Source organism: Anabrus simplex, chromosome 7 (assembly GCF_040414725.1).
Source record: "Anabrus simplex isolate iqAnaSimp1 chromosome 7, ASM4041472v1, whole genome shotgun sequence".
Classification (NCBI taxonomy): Eukaryota; Metazoa; Arthropoda; class Insecta; order Orthoptera; family Tettigoniidae; genus Anabrus; species Anabrus simplex.
The window spans coordinates 6,507,616-6,526,215 of NC_090271.1; the positions used below are offsets into that span (position 1 = coordinate 6,507,616).

General features: G+C 37.9%; 1 protein-coding gene across 2 annotated transcripts in view; it reads right to left on the minus strand.

Moving 5' to 3' along the window:
• Positions 1-18,092, minus strand: part of LOC136877202 (mitochondrial fission regulator 2) — a 168,333-nt gene extending 150,241 nt beyond the window's left edge. For both annotated transcript variants that reach the window (XM_067151019.2, XM_067151018.2), the window contains exons 1-2: positions 17,787-18,092; positions 17,462-17,619 (exon numbers count right to left, since the gene is read on the minus strand). In XM_067151019.2, coding sequence (XP_067007120.2) covers positions 17,462-17,619; positions 17,787-17,852 — 224 coding nt within the window. In that variant the 5' untranslated portion in view covers positions 17,853-18,092. The remainder of the gene's footprint in view (positions 1-17,461; positions 17,620-17,786) is intronic.
• Between the last annotated feature and the right edge of the window lie 508 nt (positions 18,093-18,600).

Here is an 18,600-nt window from a genome sequence, read left to right on the forward strand (position 1 = left end):
CAAAGCCAAAAAGCTCAAATCACTTAAAATTAAAATCATGAACATTGACAAATCAATTACATTTAATAAGAAATGTCTAGAATTAAAGCTCGTTCCTAAGTACATACCCATAAAAGCTAAACCCAAAACAACTTTGGCTAAAATATCAACATCTCAATCACAGTTATTATGGATCAGAAACGAAATCAAATTCGCGTACATAAAGAAACAGGAAATCAATAAACAAATTCTACGCATCCATTTAAACCTAAGCAACTTCTGGCACCACACACAATGGACGTCCTACTCCAACTTTTTACACGATTACATTAAAAAGGAAGCAATTCGGAAACAGAAGGTCATTGACAATAAAATACGTAACTTAATGATTAAACAGAAAAATCCAGAAAACACTAAGCACAACAAACTCGCGAATTTTCACCCTAGATTATTTAACAGATCAGACACTACCTTTTCAAAGAATGAAATAAATCTGCTAGAGAAAGGTCTCAAATTCAACTGCCAGGAACGTCATAACGAAAACAACATAAAACAGCTCATCACTGACGTAGAAATTGCTTGCGACAAAATACCATCTCCACAAAGAGAAATAATAAAAAAACGTAGCCACCAACGAAGCCCTAAAAATTATCGCACATGAAAATTCCACCAAACAACCGAATTACGCCACTCAATACTCGGCATTGAAAACAATTAAGAACAAAATTAAAAACGACAACCTTATCATCACAAAAGCGGATAAAGGTAACACAACAGTCATAATGAAGAAAGATGAATACGTAGAAAAAACAATAGAATTTATCAACAACAACGGTATTCAAGAATTGCAACGCGACCCTACAAATAAATTTCAAAACCAAATAAAGCAAGCTATCAAGGAAACAGACTTCATTTTCACAAAACAAGAAAAAGAAAGCCTCACCATCAAAAATCCTAAACTCCCCACACTAAGAGCCCTGCCCAAAATACACAAAGAGCTGTGTCCCATTAGACCAATACTAAATTTTAAAGATGCGCCAAGTTACAATTTAAGTAAACAACTGAACCTAATTCTAAAAGAAAAAATTTCACTTAAAGAAGACAGATCAATTAAAAACAGCCTAGAACTAATTAAAGAACTAAATAAACTTAAAATAACAGAGAGCACATGTATAATATCCTTTGACATCACTAACATGTACACCAACATACCAATAGATGAATCCATTAATATTATCGAAAACCTTCTTAAAGAAAACACCTCTCTACAAGAAACCAAAGAAATGATTAACCTTCTTAGAACAACACTACACCAAAATTGCTTTGCATTCAACGACAAAATCTATTGCCAAAAAGAAGGATTAGCCATGGGCTGACCGTTATCAGGTATAATAGCAAACATTTTTCTAAATAACTTCGAAAACAACCTCTTAATGGGCCAGCTGTCAAAAGGAATCTTACATTGGAGCAGATTCGTGCATGACGTCATATGCATATATGATAATGACATCACTAATGCACACCAGTTATTAAACACTAAATTCATTACACAAATCCATCAGCTTCACAATGGAGCCAGAAAATAACAAGAAAATAAACTATTTAGACATCACAATCAACAGGAATAATGACAACCTAACTTACAAAGTATACAGAAAGCCCACTCAGACGTCGCACACTATTGACAACAACTCGAACCACCCATACACACACAAAATAGCAGGACTGAATACAATGATACACAGAGCTATTTCCATACCAATGAGCGCAATGGATATCAATGAAGAGGTACAAATCATTAAAGAAATCGCGAAAGAAAACAACCATCCTCCAGGCACAGTAGATAAACTGTTAAATAAACATAAGAAAAGTCGCTGGGAAAGCACCACACATGACAAAGAAAACTACGTGGTTCTCAACTATGTTAACAATAACACTTACAAAGTAGCTAACATTTCCAAGAAACAAGGTTTAAAAGTAGCTTTTCGAACGAATAACGCACTACAGAGACACTTCAGCAGATGCAACCTTAACAAAAAGGACCCTTTCTCAAAGTCAGGAATATATGAACTCAAGTGCCAAGAACCTAACTGCAACGCCACATACATAGGTCAAACAAAACGTAATTTCTGTACAAGATACAAAGAACACAAAAACACGATCAGATATAATCGGCATTCAGCCTTCGGGGAGCACATCTACGACTGTTCACACCATTTCACAGACATTAACACCGATCTAAAAATTTTACACTTCGAAAATAAAAGTAAATTTAAATGTAAAAGCAATAGAAATTTACGTTGCAAAAAATGCTAATGCAAATAACCTGAACGAGCATACACATTTAAATATTTCCCCCCTATTCGCTCTACTCACATAATATCTGACAACACCTACTCATTAAATTGCTTTTATAATAATAATAATAATAATAATAATAATAATAATAATAATAATAATACTGTTCCTTACTTTATTCACCTACACTTTTAATTTTGCTTTCTTCCATATTACATAAAAGTACATTTAACATGGAGTAGGTCAATAACCTCTCCAATGTTGATGGAAGGTTCCACGGCGCTCCAGCCGCTCCGCCCCACTTCTCCCTCCCCTCTCCACTGTACAGTATACTCAATTCAAATCATCCAATAGAAGAGATCCACGTCGCTCTACAAGGCCCCTCCCATTCTTGCCCTCCCCTCTCCACGCTCAGCGTGCCTCCCAAAAACTTCCATGACCACAGTCTTGAAATATTATTTGGTGACAACGGACTTAATATCAGCAGTCTAGATAAGTACGTAGGTTTTCAATATATTAATACTTGTATATATTTTTTATTTTTGTCATTACTGTTTCATGTTATCACTAAACTCTCTATAATTGACAAGTTTACGCTACGTAAACAATACTGTACATATATAAGATTGTTTTTAAAAGTGATTTGATAGAATCTGAAGATGTTCTTGTAGAACGAAACATGTCATTCTTTGCATGTCAGGTTTTTACAGGTATGTTTATAGTGTTTTAATTTACATTATATTTGCTGTGTTTTGACAGACTGAAAAACCTTTGTTACATTTAATCAGTAGGAATGGCGCGAGTAAAAGCAATGCTTCTGTATAAAATACTCAATCAAATGAAAAACCATACATTTTCTCACTTTTAACGAACAGTACTATGCTGCCGATCTAATATTCCAAACTTTCAGAGCTGGAATGACTAGGCCGAAGACAGCTGTGATCCATGAACACCTTCGTCTTTTGGGGGGGGGGGGGGTCGAATAGTGGATAGTCCCAGGGCAAAAACTATGCCTTTACCAATCTGTTTCCTAGTACCTGATAAGTCGGAAAATCTCAATTCACTACACTAGCACCGGAAAAATCTGACTTGGGGGCAAATTTTTCCTCCAAGCCAGAGGAAAAACCCCCTCATTACTGCTAATTTGGAATAAAATGAATGTAGAATTTAATAGAAGTGAAGAGGAAGAAGCTCTTTTTAAGAAGCGGCTCTTTTCAGAGTTGAATTTAGTTATTTAGTGAATTGTGGTGCTATAATTTGGAATAGAGCTAAATTGTAATTCTCGACCAGATCAAGCTACTACTACCACCACAACCACCACTACTACTACTACTACTACTACTACTACTAGAATCTCTGCCTTAAGTGTGCACACTGCTTATTCAAAACAGCGCATCAGAGTAGGGATCGAATAGCTGGAATACTATGGTGAACCAGTGTAATACATACCAGTAGTATCAGAATATGTATGAACCTTTTTTTTTTTTTTTTGCTAGGGGCTTTACGTCGCACCGACACAGACAGGTCTTATGGCGACGATGGGATAGGAAAGGCCTAGGAGTTGGAAGGAATCGGCCGTGGCCTTAATTAAGGTACAGCCCCAGCATTTGCCTGGTGTGAAAATGGGAAACCACGGAAAACCATCTTCAGGGCTGCCGATAGTGGGATTCCAACCTACTATCTCCCGGATGCAAGCTCACAGCCGCACGCCTCTACGCGCACGGCCAACTCGCCCGGTATATGTATGAACCAGAGGAATGGCAATCTAAAGAAGAAAGTTCTAACTCCCCAGCTACTTCCCGCCAATATTCAGTCAGGCTGTTATACTCGGTACGCAGCAGTAATCCCATCTATCGAAGACAAAGAAAATCACAACAAACAGTGGTCAATGTAATGTTACTGTTGAACAATGTTATGCGCTTTCGATATTGTAGGCCTTATTAAATGTTGAACATTAATTTATTGAAACCATCTATTCAATACTGGTTAAGTCTTTATGACTATAACAATCTCATTACATTAACTTTGAGTATGGTACATGTTTCGCCTGGCATAGCAGGCATCACCGGCCATTAATTCTATCTCCAAGTCAGAGCTCTGAGTGGGTGCTATTTTAGGATTAATCATAGTCAATATTATTTATATAACATTGCAAAGGAGTGATTAAGCCGCCCATGTTTTAAAGTTCTAAAGTGACATTCTAAAAACATGGACGGCTTAATCACTCCTTTGCAATGTTATATAAATAATATTGACTATGATTAATCCTAAAATAGCACCCACTCAGAGCTCTGACTTGGAGATAGAATTAATGGCTGATGATGCCTGCTATGCCAGGCGAAACATGTACCATACTCAAAGTTAATGTAATGACATTGTTATAGTCATAAAGACTTAACCAGTATTGAATAGGTGGTTTCAATAAATTAATGTTCAACATTTAATAATTGATTTTCAATACGGTCAAAATGAAAATAATCACTTGTAATAATTGTAGGCCTTCACATTTAGGTTTTTTTTTTTCCAACTCTGAAATACCACTCTTATCATAGTTGGTACGGTACAGTAAATAAAACATAAATGATTGGAAATTGTATTCTCTATAACTTTTGTTATGTAGTACTTTTCGATAGGACCAATAACATAGGTATCTAAAATTAAATTTTAGGCGCCTTCCCCTAAACTACAAAATCATCCAGGGTGAATAAAATTGTTTATAACTTAGAGTGTAGGTTCTTATTCCCAGACTCTATATAGGAATTTTCATTAAATTCTATTACCCCATTTTCTTGTGGCTCGGCGTTGATATGGACTTGGCAACAAAAATACAAATTCATGAATATCTGTGTTATCATAGCCAGTACGGTAACAATGTACGACATAAATGATCGGAAATATAACTTTATATAACTTTAGTTATGTAGTATTTATCGATAGGTCCACTAATAATATAAATATTCGAGAATTAAATTTTAGGCCTTCCCCTAAACTACCATTTCACTCACCATGAATAAAATTATTTATAGCCTAAATTGAAGTGGCTCATCTCCCAACTTTACATACCGATTTTCGTTAAATTCTCTTCAGCCATTTTCTCGTGATGTGTGTACATACATACATACATACAGACAGAAATTATAGAAAAGTTAAAAGTGCATTTTCTTGTTACTGTGGATAGATACAGAAATACCATTCTTTTCAAATTCTGAACAATGTACAGACAAAACTCTTATTTTATATATGAGGACTGCAGGGGAAAAACGGGGAATGTCGATTTTTGTTGAAATCGAGATACTGCCGCCATCTTGTAGAGGAGTGTATAAAGCACGTTCTGTGTAACTGCCAGTCGAATACAGTGTATAGTCACTGTGCTGTAGCCATTCTAAGAAATGCCGTCCAATGGAAAATCGGGTATAGTCCACAAGAAACCGAGGAATAACGAGGAGAGTCCAAGAAACCAAGGAAAAACGCAGAAGGTCCAAATGGGTACGAGACCACCTTCCTTATATTGGTAAGCGTGCAGTTGAATTATGTTGGCAGTGATTCAGCTGTTTTTGTTTCTTCGATTGATCTCGTGGTTACAAATACTTATAAAATCTTACAGGTTCCACCTTTTTCAATACAAAAACAATGTTGTCTTTTTTTTTTTTTTTTAACAACATATCTTTAATTGCAGTACTAGTTTCGGTGCTAATTACGGTGCCATCATCAGCTGCGTGACAGTAAAGAGAAACTTGGCAATACACATAAAATATACAACAACATATTCATACAAATAACTCCTTAATATCTTGTGTTAAATTAAAAATTACCCCCAGATTACAACAAGTTAACAACTTGTGGGTCAAGACATTGAAAACATAAGTGAAAAATCTCATCTCAAGATACTGAGTTGGATTCCATTATTTCGTAATACTTAATACTTTTTACGCTCTGTATATCAGTTCGTTGGCATTGAACTCCAAGGTCAAATACAATATTAGAGGTAAACAGTATAGACCTGAATTCAGATTTATGATATTAAAATGTTCATTCAAAAGCTATAATACTTTAAAAATCTTATGCCAATAAAACTCGTTGTGTTTCATTATTTGTGTTATAAATAGTAAAATGCGCCATTTGCTGAAACTTGGTGCTTGTAGCAAAGTTGTCTGATTAGGTAGAACTGTGACAATAGATGTTGAACGGACTAAGCTTCAATACCGGATCCCTGCAATGATGCAAGCCCAATATTAACGAAGGGAGACTGGTTGCAAAACTTGTCATATTAAACTTGTTTTTAGTAAACTCACCTCAACGGCCCTAGACTTAGCGCAGCGGCTGCAGCACAAAAGTGTGGCCTGTTCATGTCATGTGTGTTGCGTGGAGAGGCGTTAAGGAGGGGAAGTAGGGGTGGCAGGGGGAAACGCTTATGGAGCGATAGCGGAGGAGTGGTCCGGGGGACGTTGTGGACGAAAATAATAATACAAAAAACTACTACGTAGAGCTCTAAAAGCTTTAGAATTTTCTGGAAATCTTAACTTAGTAAGCAGCGTGATCAAGAAATCAAATAAGACTGGACTTTTCTGAAATTTCATTTAAATTAAGATTAGCATTGTAATACTGATCTACACGTATGAAACATACCTCTGTAATGTCGAGCATAGGCCCCTTACTTAGTGTCTCCATAATCTCAATCTCTATGTCTGTGAACTTGTCCTTAAGATCGTGGACATGCTCGCCTACAGCTGAGAATCTATTATATTTCGCAGCATTAAGGAGTTCATTATACCTAACACTGAAACTACGTCCAGTTTGCCCTACATATCCCCTGCCACAGTCCTTACATTTGAACCTACACACCTCAGACTTGGAGTATGGACTAATTCTATTAATTGTTGATGTATTATGTAAAACTTCTGCGCTTCTATTATCTGTTTTGAAAGAGATCCTGACATTCCGTTCCTTAAAAATATTTGTGATCTTACAAACCTCTTTATTAAACTAAATGTTGCAACTTCCTTTAATTTCGGTTTATCTTTAATCAAAGTGGTGTGAGGGTGATGTTTAAATTTACTAATTATGTGTTCTATAAAGTTCCCTTGGCCATTGACCGGATGATGTTCAGTTCTTTGTTAGACATTGGTACACTGAAGGCATGGTTCAACACGTACTTATCGCTTATTGCTAGTAAAGTAGAACCTTAGTATTTGTCCTGTTGTGGTACTAATCAAAAGTAGCGTGTTCAACACATTATGGTACTACTCACAAGTATTGTACGTCACACAGGTAACGCAGACCTATGGTGTTTCTCACATAATGGTACCATCATTCATAGGCCATGCAAACCCATGGTGTTCCTCACCTACGTGTACTAATCACAGGCAACGCCCAGACCCGTGGAGTTTCTCACAATGGTATTAATCACGGCTACTGGAAACCCACAGTGAACCACTCTCTGCTGCAACTAATCACAAACCTATTGTGTACCTAACATAGTGGTACTACTTAGAAGTAAAGGTGACCCATGGTGTTCCCCATGTGATGGTACTAATCACAAGTAGTTTCATGGTTCTAATACAATCATCCATTGGTCACCCCTTTTAGTCGCCTCTTACAACAGACAGGGGATACCATGGGTGTATACTTCATCTGCGTGTCCAGAGAAAAAAAGAAGGGATGAAGAAAGACAAGGGTCACAAAAGGCGTGAAACTGAAAGACTCCCTAGGTCTCGAATGCTCTAATACCGTCGGGGTCGGAAAAGAACAAAGCTGACCAAGAGAGGTCGGATAGGATAGATGAAAGTGAGGAGCCTGGCACAAGAAAGTGGAAGCAATGTCAGAACTCAGCTAAGGGCCCCGTGGTCACCAAACCACGTTCTCAAGTTGAGATCCCCTTTTATTTGCCTCTTACGACAGGCTAGGAATACCGTGGATGCATTCTTCATCTGCGTCCCCCACCCACAGGGATCATCGGATCAAAATCAATGTCATCTTTCCAGGTGTTCTAATTTTTTTTTTTCCAGCAATGTATATATAGATAGAGAGAGAGAGAGAGAAAAATATATATATCGACAGTACTCTTATATCAAAGCAAATTTTCCCATAAGAAATAATTAAAATACAGATGATTCGTTCAACAACCCAAAAATATGTATTGATATCAAATTATCCAGACACAAAGCAACTTTCGTACATCATCTACAACAGTGGCTGTAGCTTTGATACTCTCATGACGACTCCTGTTGTATCCAGACCTTTTAGTTCTTCTTTAATATAGGTGATGTAGGGTTTGTTTAAAATCTTGCGATATCAAGGTCATGGTTACTATGTTCGTAAGCTACTTCTTAACTTTCACCATAATCAGCTTTCCTTTTCAACCTTTTTTCTTCATAGGGCCCATTGCTGCAGTAACAGTCACAACACTCGTGGCTACAATGTACAGGATGTTCGATGTTGAGTATATGAGTGAGGCACACTACTGAACTCAAAGATCCCACAGGGTGATGGACAGGAGAGATGGAAATGAATGACTCTGTTGTGGTTACATGATCCTCAGCAGATAAGTTAGTAGTGCAAAACCTCGCTCGTTTAAGTTAAAATAATTTAAAATGTTCGCTCATCTTTCAAAACACTTGCAGAATCTAGAATCTATCTTTTGCAAAGATTTTCATCAGTAGTGACTGGATACTCAGAAATTCTCAGTTTGTCTTTTGTTTTTCCTTATGGCCATGCACCTTGTATTTTACGAGAGGTCACTTTCCTTTTTCTTGGCCACTGGATTTTTAACTGGCTTTATAATAATATTTAATTCTTAAAAAAGATTTCTTTGTATTGAATAGGTGGATATTAAAAAAATACTTGTAACATACTTCGTGTTTACATTGAAGAGTGTTTGCCAGCTGATGAAGTCATAAGCATTTTTGAAGTCTACAAACACAACCAGTGTATTTTTCCCTCGTTTAGCTCTAATTCTCAGGATACTTTTAAGACTATAGAGCAGCTACTTAAGAAGACTGTTGTCTTATCGTAGCATACGAAATTAACATCTTTAACAGTCTATCAGCTTTACACTTTCTTATCCTCCAACAGGAGTTATCAAGGAAACACATTTCTGTTTCATTATAAAGATTGAGCTGTTTATTGCTCTACCCCCAACAGGTTTTTGGGCGCATTGACTCAACGCTCCGGAAAGTATAATCGTGTTAACTTGTGACATGCAGCTTCTTACTACGATTTTAACCAAGGACATTCTAATAATTTTTTATGTTTAGACAAACATACGACTTGTAAGAACAATCAGGATCCTGATTTTTTCACCATACAGGTTTGAGTTTGAGGCTGATGATGTCCTTAATATGGGCGAAACATGTCCCTTAACATGTTATAATGATACTTAAGTTCTAAAAAAAGATCTCTCTGTATTGAATAGGTGGATATTTTTAAAAAATAACACTTGTAACATACTTTGTATTTATGTACATTTCAATACAGACCTAACATGAGAATTATAATGTGTAACTCTTCAATGTTTTGGAAGAATTTGGAATTCATGATAAAACGAGGGCAATTATAACTCAAACACTGACAAAAACCATCTCCAAAGTTAAATTTCATGAGGAAATCTCAGATCTCTTTGATATTAAGACAGAAATCATGCAAGGTGACGGATTATCACCGATTTTGTTTAACATTGTCTTGGAAAAAGTAATAAGAACTTGGAGGAAAACCATAAAAGAAGAAGGGATATGAGGAATTGGTTTAGGTACAAAGAAGCGGGTTGTGATGGTAGATTGCTTAGCATTTGCTGATCACATGACATTGTCAGCAGCAGATAAAGAAGCAGCCCAAATAATGCTTGAAACTGCAGAAAAACCTGGACTTAAGATCTCATATGAGAAGACAGAGTACATAGAATACACAAACATTATAAAGAAAAGCACCTGGAAACAAATGAAGAGGTGAGATAAATTTAAATATCTTGGTGAATGGATCTAGCTGAACAGATATGACAAAGAAGCAAATAAGGGAAGGGCCAGAAAAATGGAACTAGCCTAAAGATTAGTACAGAATAGATACAATAAAAGAACGATATCTTAACAGAGCAAAGATCAGACACTATTCCACAGTTATGAAGCCAGAGAGACTTTTAAGAGTTCAGAATGTCTGAAACTGAATAAGAAAGGGGAAATGGATGAAGTAGAGAAGAGAAAAAGAAAAAATTTAGAGAAAGATGTTAGGACCCCAAAAAAAAAGAAGAAGAAGAAAGCACGATACACAGAGGAAGAGGAGAAAAGAAGATCTGTACAGATAGACAGAGACTGAAGTTTTATGGGCACCCCACAAGAATGAACAAGAGTTGACTGACAACTACTAAATGGGTAGAAGATGGAGGAAGTTGGCATCAATCCAAAAGAAATCTTTAATAGAGATATGTTCTGAGCTAAAATTGATCAATTCAAGTCCAAGTACATGTGGTCAGAACCACAGCAAAATGATGTTCTGGGAGAAGAAAAAAGGATTAACCAGCAAGCCAATTGTTTATCGTGGTCCAAAGTAGGCCAAAAATCGAAGAAAGAAGAAGTTAAATGAAATGCAACTTTATAGAAATGTGGTCAACACCACAAACTGAACTAATACCAGAAATCATTAACAAGAGTGTCACTGACCTTGCAACATCCAACTTCTTAAGCTGTTTTCACCGACACATCACCAATGCAAGTAAAATACTGGCTTCGAGTCTCAGAATGTTTGTCCCCAGGCGAGCTTGAGTGGTGGTGGTGATTATTGTTTTAAGAGGAAGTATAACTAGGAAACCATCCTCTATATAACACTAATCAGACGGAAAAATGAAGACATCAGCCAAAGGAAGACAAGGGCCACGAAGGGCGTGAGAATGAAAGACTCCCTAGCCCTCACAAACCTAATAGCGTCGGAGTCGGAAAGGAACAAGAGTTGACCAAGAGAGGTCAGATAGGATAGATGAAAGTGAGGAGCCTGACACAAGTAAGTGGAAGCAATGCCAGGACTCAGCTGAGGGCCCCGTTGATTCCACGTTCATGTCCAATTATATTGGTATTATAAATCCACGTTTAGAATCTTGTATGTGGTTTACTGATGTTGTAAGTGTGTACAACAACGTATACATAATTATTAATAATGATGTTGTCAATGCTACGAGGGAAGCAGTGAAGGGGCATTTGCCCTAACATGTGGACAGTCCCTAATCAAAACTATGGAGATTAATTCATTTAGCCTGTTTTCACTTGGTAGGTTTACAGTTATACGCCAGGCAACGCATGTCACTTTCAATGCTGTTGAGATGGGTTGATTCCAGTGAATGGTACAGACGCCCACTGCCATCAGCTTACTGCTGTCCCACTTTCGGAATCTTCAACTGCCCATTCCCTCAGATGAATATTGAAGTTTCTCATGTCCTTACTGGCAGTGTCCTTCCATCGTTGCTTGGATCTGCCACGTGGTCGTTGGCCATTGATGGAGACACACCTAAACCATCACAGTCACCCTTCTCACATTTTATCTTGCATGGAGGTGTTAAGTGTTGTTTCGGATGTGATCCTGGAGGGAGAAACGTATTGTCAAGCAAAACATGCACATTTCCATTGCCTGAAGTTGACTTTCGTTAGTTTTGTTCGCAAACCACCGTTCTGTGCTGTATGCCAATGGATGTACAACAGTTTGGCAGTGACTTCAGGTGGATTGGCATTGTATGGTCAAACAAAGTACTCATAACTTCTCGCCACTCTTATTGCGTTGCTCTGACTCACACCCTCAATCTGTAAGTATGAACTCACATAGCTTTCTGAAGATTTACATGAAGTTGGATGGAACCATCAGCTGGACTTGTTCCCAAATATTCCAATTTTGCAGTCTTTTTTTTTTTTTTTTTTTTTTTTTACGTCGCACCGACACAGATAGGTCTTATGGCAATGATGGAACAGGAAAGGGCTAGGAGTGGGAAGGAAGCGGCTGTGGCCTTAATGAAGGTACAGCCCCAGCATTTGCCTGGTGTGAAAATAGGAAACCATGGTAAACCATTTTCAGGGCTGCCAACAGTGGGGTTCGAACCTACTATCTCCCGAATACTGGATACTGGCCACACTTAAGCGACTACAGCTATCGAGCTCGGTAATTTTGCAGTCTTTAAGATGAAGCCCAAACTGCAATCGGCCCATATCTGTATTGTCACCAGTAGCAGCGATTGGGAATTCAAAGAGGAGAAGGGCGGTGGGGGTGTACAGGGCCTATACATCAAAACTGAAAGAAAAAAAAAGCTACAAAGTAGTTTTTCGATGCTCTCTAAGAAAATTTTGACAGAGAGGTAACGGCTGACAGTTTACCAATGGTAATAACAGTTTTTTGAGATTTTGATTCAATACTATACAGTAAAACTTTCAGCAAAGGAACAATATTACACATGTATTACAATTGAATAGAAGTACAGTGTGATTATACAATTACAAATAATTTAGTATTTGACTACACACTAACAAACTTACAGACTTTTCTAAAGAGACTGGCAAAATGACAAATGCGCGCGGCAAGGGGGTGAATCATACCTCAGCGTCCATGACCTTGGTAATAAATTAAAAAAACAACCCTGCTACCCTTCCTCACAGCAAGTGCAAAGTCTCCACTACTTGCTGTGGCACTATACAAATCCGTAAGCTGCAACGAATGACATTTTGTGTGTATTTCTGAAAAAAATGTTGCTAATAATTAAAGAAAATAAAGGAAAGAATTAGCTGATAAGACAACAAGGCTTGTTCAAATTGCTTTTTTTTTTTTTTTTTTTAAATTCCTATAATTCCTACTTTCAGCTGGCTAAAATTGAGTAAAAATGTAATTTAATCACTGCTACTGCTTGTCACTGGAGCGCTTCCCAACTTGCGGCTGCGAACATGACATCATCAGCATAACGAGGATGTAAAGAACAGGATGCCATCTTCCACAAAGAAGTCATCAGAGGTAGAGACTGAAGATATAACACAGCTAATGAGGAGCTCTGTGCAGCGAGTGATGCAGGAGGGGACACAAATTGAGGAAAGCTAGATGGAATGGTTGTCTCTCTAGCAGCATCGATGAAGCAAAAATTGCATCTGTAGTGGTGAGGCCTCTCATGAATCAGCACTGCTAAGGTGCAGGTCAAGAAGATCTTAAGGGTGCCACACAAGAGGCAAATTAGTTGATAGTTTGGTATATGCTTAAGTCATATATGAAGAGATAAGAGCATGAATACATAATAGGATGAACATAATGGTTGGTTTGTTGATCTTTCCTCTCCTTCTTCATAGTATGTTCCCAAAATTGTGTATTTATCCTTGATTTTCTAACACAATAGTATATTTCTCTTACTGTCCTGTAATTTACGTGATTATGAGTATAAGAGGCCACGAGCCCTGCCTTTGCCACAAATAAAATTAAAAGAAACTGTTCCCATCTTGTCATCTTGCAGCCAGGTCTGTGTGCTAAAAAGGAGCAACAGAAAGAGTACACCTCCACATCTTGCAATAGATGGGCTGTCTCCTCTTCTCAACCCCCAATAAACTTCTTTCTGCTTCCTGGCTTCATTAACTGCTCAATGAGGGGCCATATTGACAAATTTTCAGACTTGACGCAGGAAGTGTATGATAAATATAGGAAATGGGAAGAAATATAAGATAAAAATAAATAGAAGTGGTAAAAGATAGGAATACAGGATAAACATAAAAAGGAGATAAAGATCTCAATGGGATAATAAAACTGATAACAGGTAGTGCCTCCAGGGCAGTGTCCTGGAGCTTCAGACTCTGGGTCGGAAGATACAACTGGGGAGGATGACCAGTACCTCGCCCAGGCAGACTCACTTACTATGCTGAACATGGGCCTTGTGGGGGGGATGGTAAGTTTGGAAGGGATAGACAAGGAAGAGGGAAGGAAGCGGCCGTGGCCTTAAGTTATGTACCATCCCAGCATTTGCCTGGAGGAGAAGTGGGAAACCACTGAAAACCACTTCCAGGATGGCTGAGGAGGGAATCGAACCCCCCTCTACTCAGTTGACCTCCCGAGGCCTCGTACCACTTTTCAAATTTCGTGGCAGGCCGGGAATCGAACCCTGGCCTCTGGGGGTGGCAGCTAATCACACTAACCACTACACCATAGAGGCGGACACATTTATGTAAGTACACAACTTGTTTCATAGCATACCGGTCTTCCATTGCACTTAATTTGCAATGAACATTTCGTGCTACTGTCCGACTCATTGGCTGAATGGTCAGCATTAGGGCCTTCCATTCAGAGGGTACTGGGTTCGATTCCCGGCCGACTGGAGAATTTTAATCATCTCTAATTATTTCTTTTGGCTCGGGGACTGGGTGTTTGTGTTTGTCCCAACATGTTCCTCTTCATATTCAGACAACACACTACACTACCAACCACCACAGGGACATGCAATTGTGATTACATCCCTCCATATAGGGTAGGAGTCAGGAAGGTCATCCGGTTGTAAAATAGGGCCAAGTCAACCTGTGCGATACAGTTCGCACCCGTGACCCCACGGGTGTGAGAAAAGTGGGAGAAAAAGAAGAAGGAAATTTCATACTACTGCTAAATATTATTATGAGAAACTGTCAGAATTACTATTTTTGTTTTTATCATTGCTTAACATTAGTTAAGGTTGTCTCTTTAGTAGGCCTACAGTTGTATTTTGTTGAAATAGTAGCGTTATATTATGGTATAATCTCCGTACAAGTTATGATTTGTTCACAATCCATACAATTTGATTAGTTTCAAAAAGAGAATCACATTTTCTGATCAAATTACTGTCGCATTAGAGTATGCAACTCCAGGACACTACAATGACAGAAGTCATGGCTTGTTATGTGACATGGTTTTTAACCAAAACAAACTAACATTACAGAACACATTCGTGCTGCACGTGTTTACGTATCTGCATCATAGATGGTGCTACTAGTTCCTCGGAATCGATTCCGGAATCGGGTACCTGGTTCCCCAGGCATGTGGAATCGACTCATCGCGATTCCAGTCGCAACCCATCACTAGTTGATACCGTATTACAAGAATTCTGTTCTTGACAATATAATTTTCACCTATTAAAATAAAGAAAGTGGCAATTGTGAAATCCAAAGAAAAGCAGCTCGATTTGTTCTGGGCGTTTTCCGACAAAAGAGTAGCGTTACAAAAATGTTGCAAAGTTTGGGCCTGGGAGGCTTGGGAGAAAGGAGACGAGCTGCTCTACTAAGTGGTATGTTCTGAGCTGTTAGTGGAGAGATGGCATAGAATGGGATTAGTAGACGAATAAGTTTGCGTGGTGTCGCTAAAAGTAGGAAAGATAACGTTGGAATTCAAGGGGACAAATTGGGGTAAATATTCATTTATAGGAAGGAGAGTTGAGACTGGAATAACTTACGAAGGGAGATGTTCAATAAATTTCCAATTTCTTTGCAATCATTTAAGCAAAGGACAGGAAAATAACAGATAGCAAATCTGCCACCTGGGCAACTGCCCTAAATGCAGATTGATTGATTGATTGATGAATATCACCATCTTCTTACTACTCTGCAAAACTTTCCTAAAAATGTTATAACTGTGTAAAAATTGAAATAAAAAACTGTCAAATGTTTTCTCAGTTTAACTAAAGACACCATAAAGAAGACTTAGAAAAATTAGAAAAGAAATGGTTAAAAAATAATACTCCTGTAAACAATCATTATTTGATTATCATTAACTTATTTAGTATTTATTTAAATTACTACTTATCAGAAGGTTTTATTTCTCATTAGTTTGTTTGTTTAATTACTTACTTATGGCAATCATTAGACCTTCGCATTCATTTTACTAACTTGTCATGTAACTCTTTTTACAGACTAACATCTATTTAAACTCTTTGTCTACGTTTCTTGAAAGTGGAATATTGTTTAAGCACTTCGCTGCAAGCAAGAATAATGACTGGACTCGTTCAACTAGTTGTATGTGGACTGCAAAACGATCGGCCATGCATCAGTGTGAACGATTTCATGTACTTTATTTCCCCCATGAACTTACCCATCTAGGCTACCTTTTAGTGCACCAGTGGCACTGTGTTCTTACCCTTAGGTGGCAGTGGGAGGTCGGGCTGCCATATTAGGTAATGTCAACACTGCTTGGTTGCGTTCATATTGCTTGCCATGATTTTCTCACAGTTGTGGCAATCAAGGCAATATTTTGCAATGGAAGTGTTGGAAACTGCTTCTTGATTTGCTCTGTTGGCAGAACATAGGGAAAGGTTTATGTGTGTTTGATGACACAAAAACTGTGAAATCCATTACTCATATACAGATATGGAATGTGTATTTATTGAAAGGATAGCATTTTCTCACTATAGATGGTGGTTAGCAGGAATGACTGTAGTTGTCCCTTCTCACTTTATTTAATGTATGACATAAACAAGTGTAACAAGAGCAAATGTTCTAGAACATGTATCTTTCAACTGGTGTAGGATGAAACTATACTCTATAACACCATCTAGTGCACCGACACAGACAGGCCTTATGGCAACGATGGGATAGGAAAGGGCTAGGAGTGGGAAGGAAGCGGCTGTGGCCTTAATTAAGGTACAGCCCCAGCATTTGCCTGGTGTGAAAATGGGAAACAACGGAAAACCATCTTCAGGGCTGCCGACAGTGGGATAAGACTAAGATTAAGAACAAAACTGAGATATCTAGGCCTAACACGTTCAGTACAACTTAAATCCATGTTGCATCAAAGAAAATAAACCTGAGCAATGAAAGGGTAATTCTACTATTAATAAATTAAAAATTTCAAAACCTTATCAAGAATACTCAGTAGTGCCCTAAGATGGGGGGTGGCAGCATATAACACATTTTACTTCAAGGTCCTAATGTTATAAATTGAGCAGTTTTTGCACTTTTGCATACACTAACTGGTGTAAAAAAGAAACAATCGAAAAATTCGCACATCGTGGTTTTGCACAGGCACGGCGATATTTTAAGCTATTGTTCAGAACAGAGAAACTTCTCCGTCTTATCGCGGAGTATGAGCTAAATTTCCATATGCGGAGTATGAGCTAAATTTCCATACTATTCATGGACCATGTTAACAATGACATCTTGATTCTTTAGTGGTAGCTGATGCCTCAAGGGACAAAACAAGGAGTCGCCATAGCCTCATAACTATCAAAACTTACCTGTAGTTAAGACATTCATCTGCCTCATGCACTGAAGACTCCGATCTGGCTAGAAAGATCCTAGGTGCTGGCTTTAAAGTTAAAGCTGACCCCAGGCGTCTGACTAAACTTCGTCGTTTTCCAAAGTTATGACAGGTTTTCTCCATACAGCTTTGATTCTGTTGAACATAGAAATTCAGTTAGGTACTTCAAGGCTAGACACACAACCAAAAATACTGATGATGATGCTTGCTTGTTGTATAAAGGGGCCTAACATCTAGGGCATACGCCCACCAAAAATACTAATAAAATACAGTACGTAATGGGTACGTAATTACACACCTACCTGAAACTGACTAATGAAAGTCTCTCGAATAAAAAATACCCAGCGATGAATAAAGTCGGTCATCATTCCAAGAATCGCGTAAGTTAATAGTTAATATACCTTACAATAGCAGAAATCACTTCCATTGTCATCAAAGTAGAACCTTTTTAAACCAAGAAGGGGCGATATCTGTAAAGAATTCCATTGTTTCATAACCCAAACGGAGTATTCCTAGTCAGTTTTACCATAGTTCATATTAACGAAGGTTAATAGGTTCATAAAAGGCCGCCAGAAACAAATAGAATGCCGGAAAAAGAATAAATCGCAAGTCACTTTCTGAAAATCAAAGAATATGCACGAAAGTGAGGATGTGAAGCGATAAAAATATTACTGTTACCACCGAGCACAGAATAACATAGAGATGGCAATGCCTACCGCAATGCATTGGCTCGCTGAAGCCGAGTTTTGCGCGCATCGCCATGTTGGTATTACCCGCAGTGTTAGTTAATTCTTATCCGAGTCACGTTAATTCCTATCAGAGTCTGTAATTATAAAAGATTTCTGTAACATTATTTCATTGGTTAACATATATAACGCAGTAGGTAAGCGCCTTAGTCATAATTATAAACACGGGACACTCCAGAACATTGTTTTAATCGCAGTAATGGTAGTTAAAAATTCGGAAATATGAGCACAAATAGCCTGTTATTATATCAGATTGTATTTAGCTCAAACGAATCGCCGATTTGCAAGGTGCAGCTAAAAATAATGTAACATGTTCATAAAGACCTATTTTAGAGATACCATATACAGTACACATCCACACATATCATAC